Raw genomic sequence first — 22,984 nt, 5'->3', positions numbered from 1 at the left:
TTCTAATTATTTGACCATAGAGAATAAACCCTGAATGGACTCAGACGTCTATGAAGTAAAAATACATGTTATGTGTCTGTACAGCAAAAAACAGCAGTGACTGAGAAATTGTGCATTCATGTAAAAATTTCACGGTGACTGATATGCTTTGTTTTTTTTAAGGACAATGCCGTCTTTAAATAATATCTGTGCTGAAGCTAATATAAGAAATGTGCCTGTTTTCGTTTTACTATTGTGACCACAGAAATACCTTTTGTGTGAGTTTATGTGAATGCCCAGTAGCCATCTTTTCAGAGTCTTTAGAGGGGCAATCATTTTGAAGTAAGCAATGTAATGAATGCAAACATACATTCCTATAATAGCACTGAGCATTCTGTCTCTCCCCCTGTGATAATTACCAAGCTATCTGGGAGCATGGTGGTCTTTGTATCCTGAGCGAACACCTGTAGAGAGGGTAACACAATGTAGCATTGTCTGCTATCTGCAGCAACCAAACTAAACAATATTACTGCTCGATTTTCTGTACGAACACTCACATACACAATATTGTAATGGCAAATTTGAAAGTTGGGCCTAATGTTTTTCTAAATGGAAGCTACTTGTTTTGAAAGTGGAATTATCCTTGAAGCCCAGAGCAACAGTAACCCATGTATGGGAGCTCTTTCTGACTACACACCAGGATTCTACATGACCCAAGTGACCAATGGCTGGTTATCTAGGCCAGTGTTTCCCAAACTCATTCCTCAGGGACCTCTAACAGGGCATGTTTTCTAGGTCTCCTCACAGAATCACAAGTTCAATATTTAGCTCCACCTGTGGATCTTTTAAAATGTCGGCCAGTAATGAATACACCTGTGCACCAACTAGGAAACATGGAAAACATGCACTGTTAGTGCTTCCTGAAGAATGAGTTTGGGAACACTGATCTAGGCAGATGGTGGCTTTATTATAGCAAGATATTGGAACATACATTTACCGCATATGAAGTTTGAACCGAGGTCACTTCTCGTTGCCTTTTTACACACAACGCTGGATCTTTTTCTACTTTTCAGTATTGCTTGTTTATAGTAATTACAGTATACAGGTTGAGTCTCCCATATCCAAATATTCCGAAATACGGAATATTCTGAAATACGGAATCATTTTGGCATGACTAAGATAGTGAAACCTTTGATTTTTGATGGTTCAATGTACGCAAACTTTGTTTAAGGCACAAATTATTAAAAATAAAGTATAAAATTACCTATAGGATGTGTGTATAAGGTGTATATGAAACATAAATGAATTTCATGTATGTACACAAATTTGCTTGAGCCACAAAATTATTGGAAATATTGTATAAAATTACCTTCAGGCTGTGCGTATAAGGTGTATATAATACATAAATGCATTTTGTGTTTAGATTTGGGCCCTATTCCTAAAACATTTCAATATGTTATTTAAATATTCCAAAATACGGAATATTCCGATATCCAAAATACCCTTGGTCCTAAGCATTTTGGATATGGGGGATTCAACCTGTACCTGTCTGTGACCATATTTTTTTAGATTTACTTATTAAATTGATTCGATGTCTTTTCAGATTGATAAACTGTCAAAGGAGCTTGAAAATACAAAGAAAGAAATGGCCAATATGTCTAGCTCATCTGTTTTAATACCGGTTCCTCAATCCGGGTCAGGGCCACCACCGCCTCCTGCTCCTCCTCTTCCAGGTGGTTTTGGAGGAGGTGGGCCACCACCACCACCCCCTCTCCCTCCTTCAATCGGTGGATTTGCTCCTCCACCTCCACCACCTCTTCCTGGTCAAGGTGGACCACCTCCGCCTCCTCCACTCCCAGGTGCTTTTGGTGGGGGTCCTCCACCACCCCCACCTTTGCCAGGCGGTGTTCCTCCACCTCCACCACTCCCTGGCGCCCCTGGTGTTCCTCCTCCACCACCTCTGCCTGGAGGCCCCGGAATGCCACCCCCACCACCTCCTTTCCCCGGGGGTCCTGGAATTCCACCACCACCTCCCCCAGGCTTGAGAGGAGGGCCTCCTCCTCCACCCGGACTTGGAGGCTGGGGTGCACGTGCTGCCCCTGCCCTGCCATTTGGACTAGCACCGAAAAAAGAATACAAACCAGAAGTGCAACTGAAACGACCTAATTGGACAAAGGTATGTCCGCTATATGCCCGCTCAGTGTATACGGCTTCAAGTAGGTTTTCCTCAACAGAGGGCAATGCTTCCAGCTGAAAAATAACTATTATTTGCTCAAGATATAGATAGAGAATAGGAATAGTCGAAGAGCTGATAATTGTTACTGGGCAGGAAGAGCAGTGTTTTCAGAGGTGCTCTAGAACATTTTTTTTTTTTTTACTTTGTAGTCTAGTTCTTAAGATCAGCGATTGCTATTTATTCCCCCTGCCTGAAGTCTCTGATTAATGGGCTTTCTCGCATTTAATTTCACCTAATTTTATTATTTATTTCATGCTTTGCGCCCTTTGCCATATAGAGGAATCATTCTGTAACTAGTACCATGGTAACGCACCATTTAATAATCACATTTCATTTAAAATATGCAAGCGGTAGATAATTACCACGCTGTAAAAATGGACTGGTTTCTTTTGTCATTTTAATTGCATTCCCTCTATTATTTTTATATATATAAATTGTGATATTTTTTGGGGCACAGATAAGTAATGTTCATATCTAAGGCATTGTTATCCTGATGTCAGCCTCCAGGAATATCTGTGTGTTGGGATGCAAGGAATAAAACACAGCTTGTATTTTCAGTACATTGGTATCTTGCTCCTTACAGTTTCTCTAGGTCTAACAAGCAGGCAAGTTCCCGCACCCTGAATCCTTGTTCTTTTATCCATGAAGTTGTTCCTCACCAGTCAGTCACAGGGCAAGGTTCTAAAAGAAAAACCTATTTTGTAGTCTGCACTGGTTCCATCAAGGTAACACATAATTGCTTTTTTTTTTGTTCTTTCTTTTCTTTAGATTACTCCCAAAGAGCTCTCAGAGAAATGTTTCTGGACCCAGGCAAAAGAAGACCAATATGAAAAAGAAGAGTTGTTTGCAAAGATCACCCTCACGTTTTCTGCACAGACCAAGCGTGAGTGACAGACGGGTTTTTGAAAAAAAAATTATTTATTCTTTTGATGTTGGCATTCGGTTGGCAAGTCACTATTCAATACTCCATTGTAATGGTGTGGAAACGCTGCCAAACGGCGCCTGACATCGGTCCGCCCTTCCCCAGTCTTATGGCCCGATCTCATCCTGGACTCATGGATTTTTTGTATGCAGTCTTATGGGGATGCAAGCAAAAATCTGCCAGTCTGGAGGTTCCAGAAGTACGGCATAAAGTCACACTTACTCTCAGGGGTCTCTCGTCTAATCCGTTGACCCCTATGAACTGGCTTGGAGTTAATCATCCGGAGATGTCTATGTTATACATTTCTGGTTCAAAGATCTGCTAAACATTCATTTAGCAAATATACAAACACTTTTTCACTATAAAAGGTGACTATCTATCTAGATTCTAAGGGTATTGAATAGCGCTGCACCCAAAAGATTCTGTATTTGTACACGTCCTTTTGCAGCAAAGTTCTTTAAATACACTCCCCGTATTTCAGGTGACTGCTGTATGTTTCTCCTTGGAGACGGTCGTCCTAATGTCCCTGAGGAATTTGATACTAAAAAGAGAAAAAGAAACAAGCGCCCCCTAGTGTAGTAATTTAGTAAACAACAGTATACATTGGTTAATATGCTTACTTAGCGTAGAGATCAGCACATCAAAATAGAGCCTTTTAGGAGAGACCGAAATCGCCAACCAGGGTCTTGGCCTTTCTGCAGAACCGGGTATGGACCAAACTGAAGCGTGCAATTGCTTCTCTATATGTCAGCTGCCCAATGCACCATTCACATGTAGAAACAAGAAATGGTGACTTCCACGGTGTAGTATTTTCAAATTATAATTGCACACAACATAAAATAATAAATACTTGTACATAAAAAAAATGAAAATATCTGACAATCACGGAAATGCCACAGTGTGTGTGTGTGTGTGTGTATGTGTGTATATATATATATATATATATATATATATATATATATATACTAGGGATGTGCAGGCTCGGATAGGTTCGAGTTTGCACGTTGAGTTCGGATTTTTCCCTCCAAAAAAACGGAACTCAGAACGAGGCAAAACGTCATCTTACATGGACGAACATCATCATTCCTGGTCTTTTGTCCAGGAATGATGATGTTCGTCCATGTAAGATGACGTTTTGCCTCGTTCTGAGGTCCGTTTTTTTGGAGGGAAAAATCCGAACTCCACGTGCAAACTCGAACCTATCCGAGCCTGCACATCCCTAATATATACATACATACATACATACATACATACATACATACTTACATACATGTTGAGTCTCCTGTATCCATATATTCCAAAATACGGAATTTTTTTGGGCATGACTGAGATAATGAAACCTTTGATTTTTGATGGTTCAATGTACACAAACTTTGTCTAAAGGCACAAATGATTACAAATATTGTGTAAAATTACCTACAGGCTGTGTGTAGAAGGTGTATATAACACTTAAATGCATTCTGTGTGTATATTGGGGTCCTATTCCCAAGATATTTCGTTATGATATGCAATTATTCCTAAACACGGAATATTCCGTTATCCAAAATACCCCTGGTCCCAGGCATTTTGGATATGGGAGACTCAACCTATATTATAAAATCTACCTCCTCAGCATTTCAGTTGGAGCACATTACTGACCACTAGAGGGTGCAAAGCATCTGTTGAATTGAAACACTGAATTTTCAGCAGCAACCTCTCATTATGTTTGACAGACCAGGTCAGGTGTAGATGATTTATATATATCTATCCAGATAAAGTGCTATTTTTGTTTAAGACCATGAAAGTAGACCATCACATTAATTCTTAAAATAGAACTAATTCCAAGGTGATCTCTAATTATATGATCAGGCTCGTTCATTATAACACCCACATGCATACTACCAGATATATCCCCTGCATTATTAATTCCATTGTACTCCCGTTTTTATACACACCAGTTTTGGTCTGTGTTTGGCCTGTGTTTGGCTTGCCCTGCCTCATTCTATAGTAGGCTACCTCTCAAAGTTTCATTAAGTGGCTTGTTTGTGCAGTAATAACACTTCTGCTGTTCTGAGCTGTACGTTCGGCCCTTCCACACTTCTAGCACTCTGCAGTTGGGTTGTCGTGTCCTTGTGTGCATATAGCAACTTCCCATGTCTGATTCCATGTTACTGAACTCCTGTGCCACAACTTCTGCCTGGGGCTGGAGGAATTATAGGCACACAACAAGAGGGTGCTTTTCTGTCTGCTAAATGTGCTCCCACTGACAATAGTCAGGAGGGGTGTTGTAAACCTAATTATTCCACGTTTTCTCTCTTGGTCTCAGTTTAGCGTTGCAGTCTGAAAATGTTTTCTTAGGTTTTGAACAGAACTCTACAAGGCTAAGTCTGCCAGCATTTAGATTATTGGTCCCCAAGCGATCCTAGTTTTCGGCAATAATAAACGCTGTGTGGACCTCCTTTGCAGAAGCGCCAGTAGATTAGTCACGGGTTTGAAAAACTTGTTAATTTTACTTGTTCTCTAATTAAGAGACTCCTATTAGTAAATTTGAGACCCAACCACCTGTTTCGATCGTTCACCATTTGCTAGTGTTTTTGTTTTTTCTTTCCATCAGTTGCATAGTGTTTGTTCCTGTCACACCCCGTGCAGTTCCTCTTTCCTGCCTGGGGGTGTCGCTCTCTGCTCTGGTGCTACTAGCTCACTCATCTGTTGCAACAAACTGCACAGATACAGATCAGAGTGTGCTAGAAGCAGCAGAGCAGAGAGCGACACCCTAGGCAGGAAAGCGGAACTGCACGGGGTGTGACAGGTGCAGGGTGCTAGAATGAACACTGGTTGCAATTTGTTCAGGTTCAGACAAAGATTTCTCTCTCATTTTTTGCGTTACTGGCCCTTTAATATACTGTATATATTTTATTTCAGAGGTAGAAGCAGTGAAGGACAGGGGTAGGTTACGTGTCCATCTATTCTAGTATATAATGATATTTTTATACTTTCTTCCGTTTTAAACATTACAGATCTCTTTCGCTTGCCCGAAGCCACTGATTAATGGACTCTCTCATCTTTAATTTCACTGCGCTTCATGTTTTTATTAATTTAATGTTTTTTTTTTTTTTCTTTTCTTTCTTTTGCCCTCTGCATTGTTGGAAGCATTTTCAAGGCAAATAAAAGGGAAAAGCTTTTCTGTAATTACAGCAAGCACCAGCCAGTGCCCTCCAAATACCTCCTATGTCGTCTGCATACCAAAATCCCATCCACCAGCCTGTGATTGATGGTTATTGGTTGTGGCCCAGCATTACATATCAAGGACATATGGCCTCGGAAGGATGCAGCTGGATGAATTCGAGGCTCTTATGTAAAACGATCACTCGCTACATAGAATATATAGATTTCAGGAATGTTCCCCCATGGAGAGAGCTCCTTCTTTAACAATGCATTGGATCTCCAGGTGGTAGTGTGAGCGGTTAAGGCTCTCTGTGTTGTTGCATTACAATATTGTGTCAGTGTCATTACAACTATTGAATGTACAGACCGTTCATGAATTTTAACATTTCTCTTTTTTTTTTTTATTCCTCCCTCCCTTTCTATCTTCGGGTCGTTTGTATGAATAATTCCTGCGGCGATCGCAGCTTCCAAGGGTAAGTGCATCTCAGTTCCCGGCGTCCCACGCTGCATTAGGGGGGGGGTCAGCATTATCAAGGTGTTCTTGGTTAAAAGGGGGATACTGTTCACACTAAAGGCCCACTTACCTGCGCCAGAAGAGCAGCTTATTCTCATGCATGGCTGAACCAAAGGGTAATAGAACACGTGTGATCTACTTAGGTGTGTTTATGTCTATGCAAGTCTCCGACTTCCCCGCTGACCTGCCTGGATGGATGAAGTTGCATTAGCTAATTAATGGGACAGTGGGCACAAATGAAATTATTCTCGCCATCAATACGCTTTAATTTGCACAGCCAGGAGCCTGTTCCTCTCTCTTCTGGCATCATGTCAGTTTAATGATACAATTAGTATCATTTAACTGGAAGTGCCACATATTGTTATATCCCCACTACTCACGTCTAATCAGGAGACTGTTTGGTAATTCTGTCGGTCTTCTGTGAAATACACTCATGGGCTGACTTATTCTGTCTCCAGCCGTCGTGGTTTTTTTTTTTTTATTTTGTGCTTTATTTTCACAGATACGTAGAAATATATGTATGGTAGGAGCCGTGTAATTGGTGTCTTCCTATAAATTGCTACATTGTGTTACATTACAGACGTGTGAATGCCAAGCAAGCACTTTGCCAAGTGTAGACCATTAGTTTATTCAGATTGCTGCTAACCGTTCATCTTAGTCCTTTATATATTCACCAGACACTTCCTATCCTAGCTCTACGTCCAAACTCTGATGCTGAGATGGCACAGCTGAGCCTACCGGAAATGGGCCACCCGAGTGCCAGTCCGGTGCATGTTGAAACTGGCACTTTCAGCTTTGCGTCAGCAGAAATAAAGAGTTTTAGGGGGAGAGTTATCAAGCCTGCAAAGAGGAGGGGTGAAAGTGTTCCCATAGCAACCAATCCGCTACTAGCGATCATTTATCTAGTACATTTAGGAAAGGATAACTACAAAACTACAATTGCTATGGGCAATGCCTACACTTGTCCTCCTTAGAAGGTTTGATACAGTAAATCTCCCTTTCTCAGTGTTCTCATGATGATTACTGATCAGTCCACCTCTTGCTCAAAATGAACGTCAACCAGACACTTGGTTATGACATGTAATTAATACTTGAAATTGACCAAACTTTGGTAATCCATCAACACCTAGCTGCTCATTCTGGAAGGCGATGGGAGGGAGGGGGGTGGTTTTGTAGTGCAAGCATATCCTCGTTCATATAGTTATGAGCTTATTATTTTGCCCAGCACACCATTGTGGCCACAGTACTGTCTACAACTGTTATCCTGTATTCCATGTGCTGGTCTGCTGCGTTCTTACATACCCAGGGGGCTGGTCAGCTTCTTTTTCTCGGTGCGTTTAAGCTGCGCTATTGCCGTCCTATTCAATATAACAAGCGGCAATTTGCAGCAGTTTATGTAATGGTCAGGGCTCCATGTAAGGAATGCGATCGCTTTTTGGTAACCCTATCTATTAAGAGCGCACCCTCAGCATTTTCTCTGGTGACCGCAGCAGTGTCTCTCTTTTTAGGGTTTTGGTTTATACATTTAAATAAAAATGCTACTTTTTTATCATACTAACTTTGCAGGTTTTTCCTTTCTAAAGCCGTGAAATGAAGACATCTATGCCAGTATGCTACTAACATAACCCGCCTCTGTCACACAAACACAGGGTACAATTGAAGTAAGTAACAAAAAAAAACTTGCGGTGGAAAACAGTTTAGTCAAGTTGATAAATACTGGCCAGTTACCTATTCGTTCCTCTCTCTCTATTGTAGTGCTGAGTGATTTCCCACTATCCTTTGCCATCTCATATGCTCTCCATTTTATAAGTGTGTGCTACCCTTCTCCCTAAAATGGGTTCCTGTTAAGGCCCGTATTCCATTTGAGGCGAAAAGTCCGTATCCGCGAAAAAGTATCGCCAATGACGTCATTTTGCCAGGCGGAAACTTATCCCCGTATTCAATTCCAAATACTTTTCGCCAATGCGGAAAGTCAATGCAATGCACCCGGCGAAAAAGTTTCGCCTATGAATTGCAGGCGGAAAAAGTGCAGAATTGGGGTTTTGGGTTGAAAACGTCGGAAAACCACCCAGCACTCTTGGGACAGTCCCCCAAAAATAAACTGTGTAAAAAAAAAAAAAAAGTTAAAAAAATACTTCAGAACACCCGAAAAAAGTACTTTCATTTTGGGGGGGCGAAAAAGACCAAAGTTGGGTGACACACTTAAAAACTAGCGAAATAGACTCCAGAGGGGTCCCCAAGTAGGAGGCAGGTGTTTTTAAGTTTGCAGGTGTTTGCGGAAGGTGTTTTTTTAACGATTTTCAAATCTTCACTTAAGCTACTTTAAAATATGCTACCCCCCATTTTCAGGTACCCAAAATTTGCTGGGACTACTTATTTTCACCAAAAAAACCTTCTAAATGCTATTCTTCACCCCTTATGCAAATACGCAAAACGGCACCTATCGAGACCATTTTAAAACCCCAAATACCTTCAGCAGGCCAATTCATGAGTATCCATAGTGATCCCCCTTGTCAGCGCATCTTTTGGGGGTGTCAGGCTAATTACCCCATTTTGGAAAGGACTTTCCACCTGTTCATGTTTCACTGGGTGCCGTTTTCGCATACTTTCAAATTGAATACGGGGAATCGTGTGGACGCGCGCAAAAAGTTTCCGCACCCAAAACAGGCGATATAGGCGAAAAGTCTGGTAGGCGAAAAAGTATCGCGCGTGTGAATCTAATTGAATACTGGCCTATGTGGTGGTTTTTATTCGCGGTACTTCCATGCTTATCTGAATATTATTCTGACCACAAATGGGATGTGCTCAAACTCATTTTCCACAGAAATTAGGTCAGGGATGGAATTTTTCAGACTGGGTGGGGGGATGGGACTGTTGCTGTGATTATATTGGGTGACACTGGGCCTGACCTATGCTGGCCATGCACTAGCACTATTTTGGGCCGATTGCACAATTTTAGACGCCTTGTATGACTCATGGTGTGGAAATTGTGTAGTATTTAGGGTATGCAGTCGGGAAGCCGGCGGACATAAGCCCAACAGCCGGCTTCCCGACTGCTTTATCCCGGCAAGGCTTAAATAACAGGTGTCTAAATCTAGACGCCCGTCATTTTACCGACGCCAGGAGACCGGTGCCCGGTATCACGATCGAAGTGATGCCGGGCGCCGTAGTTGACAGCCGCGGGGGAGGGGGGGGGGGGAGGGTTAAGCTTAGGGTTCCTGGGGGGGACTTAGGGTTAGGCTAGGGGAAGGGAGGGATAGGGTTAGGCACCCCCGGGGGAGAGGGATAGGGTTAGGCACCCCCGGGGGAGACTTAGGGGTGTCTATCCCTAACTTTCCCCCCAGTGCCTAACCCTAAGGAGGGTTACGGTTAGGGGGGTTAGATTAGTTGATGCTTACCTGTGGACGAACAGAATTTTCAGCCATGTCGGCCAGCCGCTGTCGGGATTTGAACCGCGTCTGGCGGTAATTCATACCGATTCCGTATTTAGGTAGGAATACGTACCGATGCGCACTCCTGCCGCTCTTCTATCGTATTTTATGATCAGACGTGCAGCCCATATTACACGGCACAATCTGCATACGATTATGACGGATATTTGCGTATGCGATGCATCGTGCGTCACTCTGTCCGAGCGGCGCCATTTAAATCTATTACGATCGCATGTTTTTGGTGAGGCACACGATCGATCGTATCTATGGCTGTTTAGAATGTCCGTCTGGGCCAGTGAAGCTGCGTACCAAGACAGTCGCTGGCCACGACACTCCCACATTTGACTAGCTACCCAACTCGTTACCTCCCATAAACGCACACTAACAGTCACTCTGCTTCCAAACTCTCACTACAGCCGCTGTCGGCAAGCCTTCGCGATGCATGTGCAGTACAAAGAACATGGCCATAGATTCCACCTCTGTAATGATGGCGAGTGTGTGACCAGCCACACTACGCTGCATATATCTCACATTGATGGATGTGTCCAGGCAAGAATGCGGTCCCTGAACGTTTTATTTAAATGTCGGCAATTATGAACCTGGCCTTGCTGGCGGATTAACTTAATGCATTTCAATTTGAAAAGAGAGAAAACCATGACCTTGTGCTTAGACTTTACAGGTTGATTTCAGTTTAACCATTGCAGGTTTTTTCCTTGCGTTAAGAAATTCTATGTAACCAGAAAACGAATTGGGCTGTGGTGGTTGGTGTAATATTGACCTGAGATTATTGGAGGTTACAGAGAGTATGGGGCCTGTATGCAGATAGATTATTGGAGGTTACAGAGTATGGGGCCTTTATGCAGATAGATTATTGGAGGTTACAGAGAGTATGGGGCCTGTATGCAGATAGATTATTGGAGGTTACAGAGTATGGGACCTTTATGCGGATAGATTATTGGAGGTTACAGAGTATGGGACCTTTATGCAGATAGATTATTGGAGGTTACAGAGTATGGGACCTTTATGCAGATAGATTATTGGAGGGTACAGAGAGTATGGGGCCTGTATGCAGATAGATTATTGGAGGTTACAGAGTATGGGACCTTTATGCAGATAGATTATTGGAGGTTACAGAGAGTATGGGGCCTGTATGCAACTATGTGACCTGTGCTGACCTATCTGGCTCTGCTTGGTTATGGTATCGCTCTCTGGACAGCTCTAGGTGTCAATTCATTGGATTAAAGTATATAGCTAATTTATATTTTGGAAATTGGTCATTAAAATAAAAATAATATAATTACCCAGCGTCAGCACTGATTCATGTGAAGTTTGTATGTTCTCTCCGTTTTCTTTTTGTGGGTTTCTTCTGGTTGCTCCGGTTTCCTTTCGGCATACTTGCCTACTCTACCGGAACTGCCGGGAAGCTCCCAGAAATTTGGGTGGCGCTCCCGGCCACCCGCAAGAGAGGGCAAGTCTCCCGTCCCGTCCGACACCTGCACACCCACCTTCCAATACCATACCCCCTGCAACCGCACGCTTATCGAGTTAAAGTGGGTGGTACGAAGACCACAACGACGTGATTTGCGCCGAATTTGCGTCACCATAGCTTGCCCCCAGCTTTACATTGCCAAGAATCTCAGCATTGTATAGCTGGGGCGGGGCCATGATTACATGTCCGTGCCGCCTTGCCCCTGCACCGTCCACCATTGCTGCCGCAACACCCCCAGAGGGGGCAGCCAGAAGGTAGGCAGGTATGCCTTATGCGATCCAAAATATGCTGTCTGTCTGATTTTAAAGTTCGGTTCAACTTTTTGTGTTTTGTATAAGTTATAGGGTCTCTCTGAGAGCTCCGGTAATATGCTCAATTGCTTTATTTAGCAGCAGTCAGGCTGCAGGAAATGTGGGTGTGGTAGGTGTGGCTTGGCTAATGGAAAGGCACCGTCTGATTGGATAACCAATGACTTTGGTCCCCTCCTTAATTTTCCTGTTGACCAATTGCTGTCAGAACATGGCAACCTCACATTACGCCAGGAAGGAGGAGAATCCCTTTAAAGAAAGTGTCAGGGATGGTCCGTGAAAAGGTCTCATATCATTTAACCTGCCACTGCGGGGCCGCTACAGCTGATAACACTGTCTAATTACTATAACAAACAATGGGCCGAATTCAATTCTATGCGATGTTGAATAGCCGCGGGAGGGAGCACCCACAGCTATTCAATACACCGCGCTGTTTGGGCGCGCTAAAGATTTCTTCTCGCACCCCCTGGGGATGGTAGGAGAAATCCGACCAAAGTGGCGGGCGCGCAGCTGTTTTTCTGCTTAGCGCGGCGCTAACAGCCGCACGCTAGGCACTTTGGTCAGAGAACACCGGTTAACGCGCCTTAACACCCTTGTTAAGGCGCGATAACCGGCATTCTCCGACCACACAGCGCACTGAATTGAATAGCTCCGGGAGCTCGCTCCTGGCGATATTCAATTCGTGTTGAATTTAATCGCCCCCAATGAGAACTGACTTTACATTGTGCTAAACACCTCGTGACCTTTGAAAAAGGTCTTGGGAATATGTCCCCCTACCTCCCTCCCTCCTCCCCCTCACATTTATTGAGCTGAATCTAAATGAGGGGATTGTGCAGCCCCTTCCGGCATCCACCAGTCTGACCAGTAGGATTGATCCATTAGCGAGAGAATCATGTAACTACCACTCCCTCTCCTTGATATCCTGAGCCGGGGAAACTGGAAAGCAATTGCCGCCTTCCTAACAAATGAACATTTTATCTGCTTTCTGCTCCTTTCTGTTTTATGTAGACGTTCATCTAACCCCCTGATGAGTGAAACTAATAAGGGTAGCTTCAAAACACTCCAATCCTTTCCCCCCTCCCCTCCCCCCCCCCCCTCCTTTGCGGAATTAGCATATTTATGGACATTATAATTTTCCCTCTTTAGCTGATCTGATAGCAATGGGGCTGCACTTTAATTTGTTTCAATAAAAAGCCTGACAGGCTCAGCGCAGTTTCAGGCAGTTTGACGGCGGTGATTCACACATTTGCATAACATGAATGCGCTGTTAATGGTTTTGCATTGTAGGAATTATTTCTCTTTTTCTGTGTCTTTTTTTTCTTCCCCTGCCTCCTTTTCATTAGTGCTTTATTCAGACCTGTCTTGCAGTGAAAGGTGTGCGCCGTCCTCCTTTTAGTAATTATCTCTTGATGATGTTGAGCCGGAACGCCAGCTGGAACCGGCTCCCCTCAATTCCCGTCAAAGTATAAAAATGAGATCCTCGCCTGTGAATGCTGAATTAACCTGCGGAGGGCCAACAATAAGGGATGCAGACGTGATTACCGTTGTTCTGTCCAATTTGCCTCATAATTTGCGTGCCTGTCATTAGTCAGTTGTAAAGGTGACTGATTAAGCTACAGAGATACACATGTATTATACAGGAGCGGGGGCTGCAGCTTGCTCTGTGTGGTAAATAACAGGCTATAAATACATTGCCAATCCTTGTGGCATGTCTCTTCATGAATATGCATGCTGGTAATAAGCCAGGGTTGGGGAGTTTATCTGTATTTACGGAGTTTAGCAAGGATGTGTGAGAGAGATTTTGTTAATAATAATATGGTATAGTCATCGTCGGCAGAGTTTATTTATAGGGCGCCAGAAATACTGTAGCGCCGGACAATTTCTACAGAGATGACATTTTCTTATTGACATTTATTTATCTAGTGCCAGCATTTTCCGTTGCGCTTTACAATTGAGAAAATAACAGTAATAAAACGAGACTGAGTAATAATAGACAGACCAGGCCTGATTCAGAGATGGAAGCAGCGGCGATGTCGGGCGCCAGTGGCCGAAGCTTTCATTCTGCGTTTGCGCCCTTATGGTTACAGCCGGGGGACGCAGAACGAATTTGGATGCAGAGAGAGGCAATTTTGGATTGCTTTCCTGGGCGGTAACGGGCGTGGTTAGTCAGAAATGGATATGTCGCAGTCAGCGACTGCTTCTCTTTCACTGATTTAGGCAGCCATGTTTAGATGGGTTATCTGCGCCTCCATAGGGATGCTGCAGTGCTGGATGGTGCGTTTTAATGCGCACAGCGGCAGATCAGCTGCGGATTTAGTTGCGCTGCATAGAAAGAGACAGTCGCGGCTGCTTTAGCACTGATTCATGTGAAGTTTGTATGTTCTCTCAGAGTTTTTTTTTGTGGGTTCTTTATGGTTGCCCTGGTTTTTTTACGGCCAACTCGCCTACTCTACCGGAACTGCCGGGAGGCTCACAGAAATTCGAGTGGCACTCCTGGTCACCTGCAAAAGAGGGCAAGTCTCCCGTACCGGCCGATACCTGCGCACCGTACTTCCAAAACCATACCCCCTGCAACTGCCCACTTATTGAGTTAAAGTGGGTTTTCCGGTTGTGGAGGGGGGCGATGACATGATTTGTATCACCATAGCTTGCCCCCAGCTTTTCAATGCCAGTTACCTTGGCATTGTATAGCTGGGGCGGGGCCATGATGACGTGACCGTGCCGCCTTGCTGCTGCTCGGCCCACCATTGCTGCCGCAACACCCACTGCGGCTGCCTCCCGGAGGGGGCAGGCAGAGAGTTGGCAGGTATTTATTTATTACCAGTTATTTATATAGCGCACACATATTCTGCAGCGCTTTACAGAGAATATCTTACCATTCACATCTGTCCCTGCCCCAATGGAGCTTACAATCTATATTCCCTACCACATGCACGCACACATACACACTAGGGTTAATTTGTGTAGGGAGCCAATTAACCTACCAGTATATTTTTGGAGAGTGGGAGGAAATCGGAGCACCCGGAGGAAACCCACGCAAACACAGGGAGAATATACAAACTCCACACAGGTAGGGCCATGGTGGGAATCGAACCCATGACCTCAGTGCTGTGAGGCAGTAACGCTAACCATTACACCGTCTGTGCTGCCCCATGCCTTACGCTATCCAAAAAAAAACATATGCTTTAGTTAAGTGGCTTCTGATTTAATTAACCCTAGTGTGTACGTGTGTCCACTTGGTAGGGGATATAGATTGCATGCAGCGGGGTTCAGGGACTGATGTGAACGACTGAATTATTTTCTGTAAAGCGCGGCAGAATCGGGCCTAGAGAGATAAGAGGGTCTTGCATGCAAGCTTACATTCTGTAGACTACCCAAACTCTGTCCTCAAGTCACCCTAACAGTCCAGGTTTTAAGGCTATCCATGCTTAACCACAAGTGACTTAATTAGGATCTAAGTCACTTTGATTTAACCACCTGTGGCCATCCATGGATATCTCTAAAACCTACACTGTTGGGGTATCTTTTTACCTTCCAATGTGTCTTATTCACACAGCGATGCTCATAGGACGCACAGGCAGCTTTCACTGATTAAATGATATGCTGCATGCCTATATTCTGTGTGCGACGGCAGGTGCAAAACGCTACGTTTCTGTGTTAGCGGCTGTGACACAGTAGCGCAGATGCAGTCGCACACAGAATGTAGGCATGCCGCATATCATTTAAATCAGCAGAAGCCGCTTGTGTCCTGTTCGCATCGCTGTGCGAATTAGACGCATTTGAAGGTAAAAAGTCACACGAAAAGACGCTCGGCACTACCAAGTCACACGACTGTCAGGCGTTAAGTGTAGCGCACAGAGGATAGACGTATGTGGACACACCTGTATCTGTGCGCAAATTCCTAAATAATGGCTCATGCAGCAAAAACACTTCCTGCAGCACGTGCCGGGAGCGGGCCCAGACACGGTAGGGCTGTCTATTTCAGGAAATGTCTGTTCGGTTATTTGCATTCTAGATTAATAAGAGGAGCTATAGTCTTGTACATATTTAATAGTATTACCGATCACAGGATTTCCTGGAAAATGAAACATCCTGTTACTGCGGTGACTGGTTGGCGCATTTTGTCATTGGAGGAATACTGATTGTTTGCATTGTATAATATTATAAACCAAATGCTTTTAGGCCCCGTGAGTGTTTAACCTTGTGAATCTAATTTTCCTAGGACAAGAGAACAAGCTCAATGAGCTTTTCGTATAAATTGCATTCCCCCTTCGCTCAAGGCATTGATTTTGACAAAGCAGTTGTTAAATTGCAGGTGGATTGATTGTCAAGCCCAAACCGTCCTTGGTTACGGATGGCAGCGCACTTAAGGTGGAAAGTTGTGCGATGTTTTAAGAATGAAGGCGATTAAATCCTCGCATGACATTTTCTTTAAATGTGTATCTTTCTAATTTTTTATTTATTTATTTAGTTTTATAGTGCAGTGAGGCTGGAATTTTTTTTTTTTTTTTTAACATACTTTATATTGGTGGTGATTTTATTATTACCTCAATAACCCATTAAACGCCACCCAAAAATGTTTAGTCGCAATATTTCTTCAACATTTACGTGGTTTTTACGCAGAGCTTAACAGACTAACTCCACTTGTTTTAATATTACAATTAAAGACTCAACCTCCAGAGAATTTTAATATAAAATGCATTTGCAAAGCAATGAAGAAAATTTAGATACAGATAATTATCATGAAACGTATATTACTCTCCTAATTTCCAACTCTCATAAGACAGTCAATTTATCATGGTTTGCAAAACATAAAAATAAAAAATCCCTCGCTTCATCATGGCCTAGGGAGTAATGGGATATTTTCAGTGTATCTGTGGTTGACTGGATTAATGTTCTGCCCTATCTAGACCGTGTTACTGCACATTTCCAACCCGCCTAGCTCAGGCACGCTGTTTACATGCAGGAGTGAAAGGCAGGCGTCTGCAGTTGTCATGCTTACGGGGAATATTGAACAGCTTGAGAAGGTTCTAATTTCTGTCTATTTCTGCCGTGAAGGGGTATAACCATCCTGGAAGAGCTGGAGCAAAAAATGGATTTTTGCTCAGGTGTGTTATTTTGGTCGCTTCCAGTCTACGAGAGATTAAAATTGGAAAGCGCAGAATTGTCAGGCAGTCGAAAATAATGACAAATTTATCACACACTCAACATTTTTTTTTTTTTCCTACCTCGTGAACCCTGAAAAGCCACATTACCTGATGCTCTGCCCAGGATAGAGGCTAAATCATTTTTTTTTTTTTTTTAATGCAAACCATTCTCGTGTTTTAAATCTACCCTATCTAGCACTTATTGGCTTTTTGCAAAACTGGATGGAAGCTGTCATAAATGTGTCTCTGGATGAGCAGAAAGATGTCGTTAAATTTACATTAAAACCTCAGATGTTTGCACGTGAACTTCCTTTCCCTTCCCTGCTTTCCTCGTATTTTGTGTAATATGTTACTTTGGAATGTTCATGGTGTTTTATCAACTCTTAAGGTGCATACACACACAACGATTTTTTGAGCGATTATCAATAACGATATCGTTCAATCGTTGAGAAAATCGTTCACTTTCTGAGTTAAAACGATGAACGATTATCGTTCATGCGCGTTCACGTTTGTAGTTCATTCAGACTGACCAACTCAACGATTTTCAGTAAGGGAATATGCAAAAATAGTTTGTAGTTCAAAAAAATCGTTAATTACATTTAGTAAATTAACGATTTTAGTAAACGATTTTCGTTCATTTTCCCCTTGAAAAATTAACGAAAATCGTTTACTAAAATTGTTCATTTACTAAATCGTTGTGATTGTATGCAGCTTTAAGGTGCGTATCCACTTATAGACATACAAACGAGAGCACAATTACGACATTGCAATCGTGCTTTCGTTTGTATGTCCAGTGATGTGCCTACACTGAACGTTCACTCGTTCAGTCCAGGCACATCCATCATCCTCGTACATGCTGAACCTGACGGGATCGTCAGGTTGACCAGCATGTACGGGCGATGATAGATGGCAAAAACGACCAGCGAGCACGCGCATCGCTGGTCGTTTTTGTCATTTACATGCCCGATTTGCGGGCGATTGCACGATGATGACGTCGTTATTGTGCAATTGCTTGGCAAAATCGCCTAGTGGATACCCGCCTTTACCTTCCATAGCAACATGCTTGGATTGTGGGGCTAATGCAGAATGACTGCGACACCAGTTCACATAAAGGGGGGTAATTATGAAAGCCAGGAGAGAGAGAAAATTGGGAGAGATAAAGTACCATCCATTTAGCTCCTAACTGTCACTTTACAGGCTGTGGGGTCTCTTTACTAAGCCTTGGATGGAGATAAAGTAAGAGCCAACCACCTCCTAACTGTCGTTTTTCAAACACAGCCTGTGACAGTTAGGAGCAGGTTGGCTGGTACTTTATCCCCGTTCACTTTATCTACATCCAAGGCTTAGTAAATAGACCCCTGACATCCTGTAAAAAAGCAGTTAGGAGCTGATTGGTTGATACTTTTATCTTTCACGATGTTATATCTCTCCAAGCTACCATGAATACCCCCAAAGTATTTTATATGGTTTTGTCCTGCACAGGCTCACATAGTGAGAGCGCGCCATTAGCACGGATGCTGTCCTGCACTCATTTTGCACTTACAGTATGAAGCCAGGAAGGGGCAAAGTTCAGTAAGGGTGTGTGTATGCAGATGCAGCTTATGCAGACCAGTAATTATATGCATACATGTGGGTTATGAGGCATCTCTTTTGCAGCTCCTACAGGTCGGGTCAATAACGATGATGTTGACTTGCTATATATTAGACGCACATGCTGCCGATTTAGTGGAGTATGCGTCACAAAATGTCATTGCGCTCCTTTCAATGCCGCGCACACCTGGCACTGTTTGTGGGGCATTGTAGAGGCACCTGTTAGATTTTCCCATCTCCCAACTGTCTTGGCATGGGGACAAAAGTCCTGATTGTAACTCACCCATTATACCCCACCATGACTGTCCCACCCAGTTATACTCTCTGGCGCTCAGTGTGCTAGGCTGAAGAGTGAATATTACAACATATTCAAATATAAAGGTGTTACACCAACACCTCTTTGTCAGCTTTTTCAGACCCTACAATAGCTGATAACAGAGACACTAACTTGTACTCTCTACAAACCTTTGCCAGTCAGCTGTGATTGTCACTATACACTTATTTTTTATATGGGATTTCTTCTATTTTAAGAACAGGTAATTCATAGTTTGTGCATTAATGAACTGAGTAACATAACTGAATCGGTTATATGTAAATATACATCAGGCTCTTGCACCCCTTTGCAGCAGGTTATCCCATTAAGAAGTATTCGCAGCTTTCAACATCTCCCAGGACGTGTATTGTAGGTGGCTTTGAAAACAAAAGATACATGATACATACCCTTGGGGAGCCTTGCTCTGCCCTCCATATTCTTCTGACATGTCTGGCACTCTTTTATTCACCTACTTCAGCCTCAAAGCCACTATAGGTTTCATCCAGGTTGGCAACTCCATGAGGCTGTTTTCGGGACAGAATTGGGGTAGTAGTCACTCTCTGGACTAGAGGGGTCCTTGCTATCTTTGCATTCACCCCCCTTTCATGTGAGGCCTTCTGATCAGTCTTGAGTACCTGGAAAGAAATGCTCTCCTGAGAGGTCGCTTCGTAATTCTGTAATCCCCTGCATATTCTAGGAGAGAAGGCAAGTGGTAGAGGTGCATAAATATCTTGACCTTCATGTTTAAAATTTAGAATTTTGTGTTTTAGTAGACCTTTATTCGGAGACTGCTCTACTAAAATGCGCCACCATACCTCCCAACATTTTAGAGGTACGACATCAGGACAAAATAAGTCCCGACCCTGATTTACCAAAACCCTGCCCAGAAATAGACAACTTTTTATGGAACTCTGGCCACTTCCATATAGGTTCCTTCCCTTTTGAGCTAAAATCGGAATATAGTGTTCATTCTAGGACCCTGCACCTGTCACAATCCGTGCAGTTCCTTTTTCCCTGCCTGGGGTGTTGCTCTCCGCTCTTGTGCTTCTAGCACACACTGATCTGTATCTCAGCAGTTTGTTGCATCAGCTTAGTGTGCTAGAAGCACCAGAGCATAGAGTGACACCCCCAGGCAGGAAAGAGGAAGTGCACAGATTGTGCTATGTGCAGGGTGCTAGAATGAACACTAGGAATAGTTGGGAATTAGCCGATGATGTGCTGATCATTTACACACCTCACTTTTAAAAGAAAAGAAAAAATCATTGGTGTGTCTCTTTATTTCAATTAACTTTTTGTTATATTTAATGTTTTAATTGAACTTGTACCTTTGTACTACACATTTTGCATTGTTTGTATACATCTGAATGAATCGCATTTCTATCACGAGCTAGTAAACAAACTACTTACACTCTGCACAAAGAGCAATACACAACATAGATCATATTAAGACAAGTACATTGTAAGTGTATTAACTGCTGGGGGTTATTCTGCCATTTGTCCCTCCCAGTACAGCTTTTATACCGGCTGAATCTCATCGTACAAAACCCTGTAAATGTGTCCGACACTGTACAGATGCTGAATTAGTATGCAGTAGTGCGATGAGATTGCTGTTACCAGGGAATAATTAGGTTGAAAGTACCTCAAGTAAATGTGAGTAGGGAGAAGGGGAACTAAACGTTAATGTGTTCGTGATAGTATGTGTGACCTCAAGGCGCTTCCTCTAATCCAGTAATACCCAGCAGTTCCAATCCTGCTATGTTCTGGATTTTGCCTGTGCTCTAGGGGCTCGCTGATGCCCAAATTCAGGGCAGGCAGCTGCATAAATGCCTAATCTCCTAAATACTTTAGTTCGGCAGAGGGAAGAAAACAATCTGTTTTTCTAGGACAAGTAGATATAAGTTGTGGACTTTCTTTGCCAGCATATCCTCAGCGGAGTCTGTAGTGGCCAAATTTTTCCGTGGCGAAGGGAGATGAGCACAGTCTGCTTAATTCTAAAGAGTGTTTGCTTAATAAAGATCTGCATCTTCAAGAGTATATTGTGTATTTGGGGTTATGTAGAGGGAGAGCTTTAAAGTGAAACTTTTATGCACCAGAAGTTCAAATCGGTCTTAGATTTCACAATGTTTACAGTTTTACAGCCGAACGGTGCTGATAATCGCCTGTATTAATTAGTATACTATACGTTTACTTGCCCTAGGGACAGTCTGCATCCATCAAGGTCCGATGGTAAAAGACCATCGCTTTTTTGCGTTGCACATGCACGCCTGCAGTCTGTTTGTACATTCCATGGGTAAAATCCCCCACACCGATTTAAAAAACCATTGACCAGCAATGGTTAACCTGCCGAAGGACAATCCTAACTTGCACCCTTGCTGGGAGTTCTCAGTCTCCTTATTTGGGATAGAGAGCGTGTACTTGTCATGATGGGAGCGTGCCTAGAACAGGTTCCAGTCAATAGATAGACATTTAAGAAAGTCGGCAATGTCTTCGTAGACAACAGATGTTAGACAGGTACAATGTCGACACAAAAATGGTTGACACTTTTATATAAATATTTTTTCGGGTTAGGCACTTACCGGAGGGTTAGGGTTAGGAATTTATCCTGATGGTTAGGGACCAGGAGGGAGGGTTAGGCACCAAGGGGCAGTGGCAAGAGGACATAATTAGCACTTAACCAGCTTTAATATGCATCATACAAAGTGTATTGTGTCATAATTACAGCATATACAGGATCAGCGACCACACTAAGCCATTAAATGCAGCAAATGCCTGAGCTGAATGCTTTGATTTCCTATGTGGGCTCCATTACAGAGCATTGGAACAAGTGCGGGAGTCTGGGGGAGCAGCAGAAGACCATAGTACTGCCCTGGACATATATGTACATAATGGTCTTGTTTTGCACTGGCTAGTGTATTATTATATAGTATTAATAATTAACCCCTATTGATGGTCTATAGCAGTGCACCCCTAACAGTGCAAGTTTTCCAGATCTCCTAGTTGGTGCATATGTGTATTTTTTACTGGCTGAAACATGTTAAAGATCCACAGGTGGTGCTAATTATTTCATTTGTGATACTGAGAATAACATTAAAGGTGCATACACACAACGATTTTTTGAACGATTATCGATAACAATATCGTTAATCGTTCACTTTCTGAGTTAAAACTATGAACGATTATCATTGATGCGCGTTCACGTTTGTAGTTCAGTCAGACTGGCCAACTCAACGATTTTCAGTAAGGGAATATGCAAAAATTGTAGTTAAAAAAAAAAATCGTTCATTACATTTAGTAAATGAATGATTTTAGTAAACGATTTTCGTTCATTTTTCCCTTGACAAAATGAACACAAATAATTTACTAAAATCGTTCATTTACTAAATCGTTGTGTGTGTATGCAGCTTAAGCACTAGTCAAATTAAATTATATTACTATTTCTGTTGTGGTCATGGTGTGGGGTGGGGAGGGAGGTTTACAGGCAACCGAAACCATCCCCCGCCCTCCCCTGCATTTACCTATGAAGGGGAGGGTTAGGGTGAAGAATACCATTAGAAAACATAAAAATATGTGTCAACCATTTTTGTGTCAACCCTTGAGCCTGTCGACCTTCATCCATGTCAGCCTTTTGTCCCTGTCTACCTATTGCCTGTCTAACATCTGTTGGCTATTTAGACATTGTCTATCTTTTATACCTAAACTGCCTAGAGCCACCTGCCTTCCCCATTTACGGCTGCTCTGCGATGAATCTGAGCGTCCTCCCAACTTTCACAATGCCGGACAGACATTACCGCAAGCGGGACATTTGGAGGAACCAGGATACTGCTTTCTATTAACCATAACCATCCAGAGAAGTGACACTGTTTTATATTGACTTTTGAAGAAATATTGACATAGTTTTATTGGGTCCTATT

General features: G+C 43.0%; 1 protein-coding gene across 2 annotated transcripts in view; it reads left to right on the top strand.

The window, feature by feature from the left end:
• Window positions 1-22,984, top strand: part of DIAPH1 (diaphanous related formin 1) — a 253,834-nt gene that overhangs the window by 136,784 nt on the left and 94,066 nt on the right. For both annotated transcript variants that reach the window (XM_088447392.1, XM_088447393.1), the window contains exons 16-17: window positions 1,583-2,155; window positions 2,984-3,098. In XM_088447392.1, the coding sequence (XP_088303518.1) occupies window positions 1,583-2,155; window positions 2,984-3,098 (688 nt within the window). The remainder of the gene's footprint in view (window positions 1-1,582; window positions 2,156-2,983; window positions 3,099-22,984) is intronic.

The sequence above is a fragment of the Taudactylus pleione genome, unplaced genomic scaffold (assembly GCF_031769625.1).
Source record: "Taudactylus pleione unplaced genomic scaffold, aTauple2 ptg000431l, whole genome shotgun sequence".
In the NCBI taxonomy this organism is placed as follows: Eukaryota; Metazoa; Chordata; class Amphibia; order Anura; family Myobatrachidae; genus Taudactylus; species Taudactylus pleione.
Note: the sequence above shows the minus strand (reverse complement) of the source record. Positions and strands in the feature narration are given on the sequence as shown.